The sequence below is a fragment of the Lytechinus variegatus genome, chromosome 15 (assembly GCF_018143015.1).
Source record: "Lytechinus variegatus isolate NC3 chromosome 15, Lvar_3.0, whole genome shotgun sequence".
NCBI classification, from domain to species: Eukaryota; Metazoa; Echinodermata; class Echinoidea; order Temnopleuroida; family Toxopneustidae; genus Lytechinus; species Lytechinus variegatus.
The window spans coordinates 23,557,493-23,563,300 of record NC_054754.1 but is presented as its reverse complement, the minus strand read 5'-3'; the positions used below and the strand labels follow the sequence as shown (position 1 = coordinate 23,563,300).

At 42.4% G+C, this 5,808-nt stretch overlaps 1 protein-coding gene across 1 annotated transcript; it reads right to left on the bottom strand.

The window, feature by feature from the left end:
* Positions 1-921: 921 nt before the first annotated feature.
* On the bottom strand, positions 922-1,398 carry LOC121428411. Its single transcript, XM_041625010.1, has one exon. The coding sequence runs from the start codon at positions 1,396-1,398 to the stop codon at positions 922-924; it is 477 nt and encodes a 158-aa protein (XP_041480944.1).
* Between the last annotated feature and the right edge of the window lie 4,410 nt (positions 1,399-5,808).

Sequence of the window (5,808 nt, the reverse complement as noted above, 5' to 3'; positions counted from 1 at the left end):
AAAAAATGCGTATTTTAACAATTTTTAATCGAACATATCTAAATTTCGAATTCACAACTTGATTCCTTTTAAATTTCACTCCTGATTTACAATATATAGTAGTATCTGATTTTTCATGGGTAAGAAATCAATAAAGTATGTATTTATATTTTTACAAGCAGATGGAATACATAACAACAATAACATCAATAATGATAATTGCATCTTCACAAGTACGCACAATACAAAATTATTTGAAACTTGTATTAAAAATAAACGAAGTTTGCATATGGGAGTATGTTCTTATTTCCAGACACAAAAGTCTTTATCTTCATCATTTGCTTCTAACGATATCTGAGCTACTCCTTTCTTAACTCAATCAGGAAGTACCACGCCAGCCATTCATTTGTTGCCAGTCAACAGCACCCACTGGAGAGTATTCTCTGAGATTATCTCTCTGATGTCTGGCATCCACATTGGCGAGGTTTCCCCTTGCAGGTGGTTGCGGAACATCTTCCCAGTGAGGTCCACCTCTCCTGGCCCCTAGTGCGAAGCTGTGCTCTTCATCTTCGTGGTCCACCGCATTGGCTGCCAGCGCCACCCTCTTCCTCAGCAGGTTGTGGAGCACCACAGCAGTCTCCACCAACTCTGTGACGTTATCTACCTTCTGTTCCAGTATTCCCAACCTGTTGGTCATGATGCCAAAGGCATTCTCCAGACCACTCTTTTCCCTCTTGAGATCCTGTAGTTGCAGATCCTCTATTCATCTGTCATCCCTCTTCTGCTGTATGGCTTCATCATGGAGCTCTTCGGGGCAAAAGCATCGTCACCCAGGATGAAGTAGGGAATATCAAGATGATTTTCTCCAGGGAGGGGGCATGATGGGGGCAGCCCTATGGACCCATCTTCTAGGCATTCGAAAAGCTCAGAGTCAGACATGTGTCATTTACCTCCCAGCTCAATCCAGATGAACTTGTACTCTGCATCTACCAATGCCAGCAGTGGTATAGAGAAGAAGCCCTTATAGTTGTAGTAGAGACTGTCTGTGATTGCTGGCTTCTTAATGGCTGTTTGCTTTCCATCCAAGGTACCAATTGCATGGGGGATATTCCATCTCTGTTCAAACTGCTGGGCAAGGGTGCTCCATGCTTCAGGGATGGTAGGTATGTTGGAGACCTCATCTTTATACGCCTCTACAATGGCCCTGCACACTCCTGGAATCAACTCTGATATGGTTGAGATACCACATCTGAAACCATATGCCAGTGATCTGTATTTGTCCCCAGTGGCCAGATGTCTCAAGGTGATTGCCAGGCCAGCGGACAAAGGGTGCCTGTAGTTAGTCTCTTGCTTCTGGATGACTGGTGCAACTCTCGCAGGGATATCATCGAACACCTCAGGGGTTACTCTGGTGAACATTGTGTAGGCAACAGGGTCCTCTAACCGCGGTTGTGTGTCTAAGAGAATATTGTACTGGCCATACTGCTGTCTTCTTTCTTCAGTGAGCCATGGCCTGGTCCAGCAGCACCTGATGAATGGTCTTCTTCCTCCTGCTGGTAGTTCAATCTCCTCTTGTCTTTGCTGTTCTTTCTCTCTCCTCTGCCCGAGGGCTATGATTTAGTTATTAGCAGGGAGACGAAGGTCATGTCTACATCATAAGATGGTTCATAGTCTGGTTCATATTGAACTTTCATATCTTGTTCTTCTGCCAAAGATGTAATGATTTCGTGTATCGATCTGCTGCATCTTTATATACTCTGGATCAGAGGCGGGATGTAATCAGAATCTCGAATTTTGTCATTGCGTAACAGAGCTTGACAGACCCTATCAATGCACAAGGGATCTTGATAATCGTATCAAAGCGTCATTTAAAGCGTGATAAGCGCATCAAAGCTTATCAAAGAGTAATAAAGCATATCAAAGCGTGATTTAAAGCGTAATAAATCCTGATCAATCGGCATCATAGCGTGAGAAGCCGTAGCGATTCGGGATATAATTTTGTCGCACAAAGCGGGAACGAACTTCGTATCAGAGCGTATCAGAGCTTATCAGAGCATAACATATCTGATGAGATCGTGAGATTTTTTTTAAAAGTAAAAAAATGACGCCGAATTGATCGCCGATCTAAAGCGCGGCATTCGCCGTTGGTGTGAACTAAGCATTAAAGAAGAGCATCCCTTCCCTTCGATTTTCCCACATGATAGATAATAACATTTTTACGATTTTTTTTTTAAAGTCGCCCCCCCCCCCATACGCAAAAACGTGGACGTTCCCGCAACCCGCACCCCATCCACGCTTTTGCCAAACCCTGGATCCGTCGATGCAAGGGGAGCAATTAGTAAAGTACAATTTTAATAACATCCATGAGATATACTTGGCGTTTAGTATTTAGGCTCGTCTGACGTGTCACTGACACCGTGTTTACACATTGACTCGGCTCGGGTGTTGAATCCGCGAGCCGGGTTGAACACTGCGAAGAAGGGATCAGAGATCGTGTTTATACGTACATATAAAAAGGCGAGTTCAACACGGCTCGCGGATCTCGAACGGAAGAAGAATTATGACGTCGCAAATTAAACGCGGGAAATTCACCGCCGGAATCGAATCTTGTCCGTGCGAACAACAACAATGCCAAAAGTGAAAGCGCGCGCAGTGACTTGGTCAAGAGAGTTCGACACGGCTTTCTGTTTACACACGAAAAATTTGCCGAGTCTGACTCGGCTCGCGAGTTGAAACCTACGATTTTGGCGGATCAAAAAAGCCGTGTTCGACACGGCTCGCGGATCACACTGATCGCGTTTACACAGCATAAAATTGCCGTGTTGAGCACGGCTCGCGTGTCGAACCCCCGAGTCGTGTCACTGTCACACACTCCATCCGAAACCCTAAGCCTACGTTTACCCCCCCCCCCCCATTCACAAGTGGATACCATGCGCGTCCATGGGGTCTCGAAAAGCACCCTATAAAAACACGTATTTTCTATATTCTGAAAATGCACCCTAAGTATAGGCGTGTAAAACCCAATGATAATTAACAAGTATTAGAAACCAAACGATACTCTTTGCAAGAATTTCCTGAAATGAACCCCTAAACATGTAATTGTTATGTCACGGACGTTGGTGGTCGTCGGTTTTACCTTTACCTACATCATTCGGTTTAGTACTAATAGTACGGCCCCACCTCCCTCTCCTCGCGCAAATCTCACTCTAAACACGTAGTGTTGACTGCACTGTTGGGGCAAAAAGTCCATCCTTTATCAGTTTATAAAAAATAAAATAGACTTAATTTTTTATACACTCGCAAATCTGACCCTAAACACGTAGCTTTCTTAGCGAAATAGCTACCCTTTTTTCATTATGTTAGTGTTTTGACACCCTTATTACGTTACGTGCCCTATCTTGAAAAAGACATCCTTTTACGTGTTTTGGGGGTCGCACATAGCATCCACTCGTCAATGTGCAGATGTAAGTGGCCTCCCAGGCGTTTACCAGGAACACTGGGAGATATTTTAGAGAACCATGAGAACTGGGTTTCAATCTATCAATCCGTATTTGATCGATGCCCGATGGGTACTTGACCAATATAGATCTTGCCGGGTATCCAGTTAAAAAAAAATGTAAATGTGATGATGAAGATCATTGTCGTGGTCTTTCAATTGCCTGCTGGCTTCCTGTTCGACTTTGGTTTTGAGTCGGGCTTCAGCTTTATCTTACCCGAAAATTTGGACCTATTCCCGATTCGTTTGCCCCAGAGCTAGAATCTCTGGCCTTTGAACCACTGAGGGTGGCGACGACCGTTGTTGTTTCCGTGGCCTCTGGTGTGCTGCCACTAATTAGATTTGTATTGTCAGTTGTGTCATCCAGGTTTGGATACAGCTGATATCTCTCGGGATACGGTCTGCTAATACCTGACCGGAACGGGAGTAATGCTGTAGGGTGCGCATCGGATCCTTGCTTGCTAGCTCCGCCGATGAACAACCATTCAGATCCTACTGTACATAAAGACAATCATTAAAAGGGTTCCGCAGAAAAGGGCATCGTTCACGTAGGTCAAAATCCATGTGTATTTGACAGCTTAGTTTGGAGTATAGGTACACCTGAAGGCGAAACGACCAAAAGTCTGGACTCCCGTCCGAGATGATAACGGTACGGCAAAGACCATGGCAAGTACGAAATAAACGGTGACAAAAATAGCAGCTTGCTTCGGAGACAATATTTTCTGCAGTGGTTTGCAAACCGCGATGTATCAATCAACAGTTATATCCCTGTCAGGAAAACCCCAAGAACTGAGTCCAATGCTGCGTGAATACATTGCCTTGAACAAGATTTTATACTGGAGAATTGCGTCGTCTCATGTGAGTAGATTTTGTGCGGTAAAGTCGGGCAGACGGTCAAATCGGCAATAGCGAGCCCCATTGAGGAAGATGTCAGTACCTGAATTTAGAATACAGAATGATGAGAGAATTTCTAGGGGTATCGACAGCCAAGATATTAAATTCTGCATGAATCAAGGCTGCAAGGATGCATCTAAGGGCTTGCAGCCTTGCATGTCTGAAGGTGTAAATGAAACGTCTACATGGATACTAAAGGTTTCGGGATATAGGCTTTATTTTTCCCTGTGGATTATGTACTTTTGGGTATCTTCTATCTGAAGTTTAGGTACAATGACTGTTGATACCGTGTATTGATGAAAGTACCAGAATATAGATTGGAGATGCAAGAGTTCCTGATAGACACGAGCTGTTACACACCTGAATGATATTTTGCTTGTCAAAATAAGATTTCATACGACGATGGCCTCCAAAAGTGATTATTGTCTCTAATTGTCATCGCAACACGCTATTTTCATGGAATAGGATTCTTTAAGTATGATTCTAATAATATATTTAAGTATTATTACTAATAATAGTGATAATCTTGTTTATACGTTATTTAGTTTAAGTGTGTCTATCAAACAATTTTGTTTAGGACTACAGGCGCGCCGGAACACTTTCAGTTTTGGGGGGGGCAAAATCCCGAAGGGGGCACAATATTTTTGACAGATTGAGATACCGAAGCGATCAGGCGGGAGAGGGGGTTGGACCCCCCCGTGAGGACTTTGTGTAAAAATGGAGTATAAAAGTTGCGTTTTTAAGAGAATTCAAAAACAAATTTCTTGAGAACTAAACATAAAATTCACTACGAAAGACTATACTCAGAATTTATGAGAACCTATGAAATCTACGCGCAAAACGATCGCTTCGGAATGTGGTTTTCGTGTCTGATCAATTAAATTACGTAATACGCTTATATTGACTCAAAATACCGGAAATTACATTTTTTCATGCAATATCCTTTCAGAAATATTTATTTATGTACATTTACATACACGGACGACGCGAGAGATCACAATTATCGTAAGTTTCAAGGAGTGTATTAAGCAGAAGAAGCGTAACAACAAATACAAAATACATTCTAATTAATGTCTTTTCAAATTCAAAATATCATACTATCTGACGTGGCAGACGTCGATAAGCACTTAAATCCCCATTCTATGCAAATCATTTCTGACCTCAGCATTGGAGATAGACCCTGATTATCCATGCATAGGCAAAACGTTTCATATTTTGTAACTGGAGGAAAAAGAAATATGACCTGCTTAACTATTGTCTAACAATTTAAAACTTTTCTGAAAATTTAAAACATTACTCGATTTATGTGTTTCCTTTGGCATGTTTTGTATGACTGGGAAGCACTTTTGGATGACCCCTTCAAAATCTTCTTTTTTCTTTACATATTTTCAGGGGAAAATGTGACCATAACTAGGAAATGATGAATATCAAATTCCAGG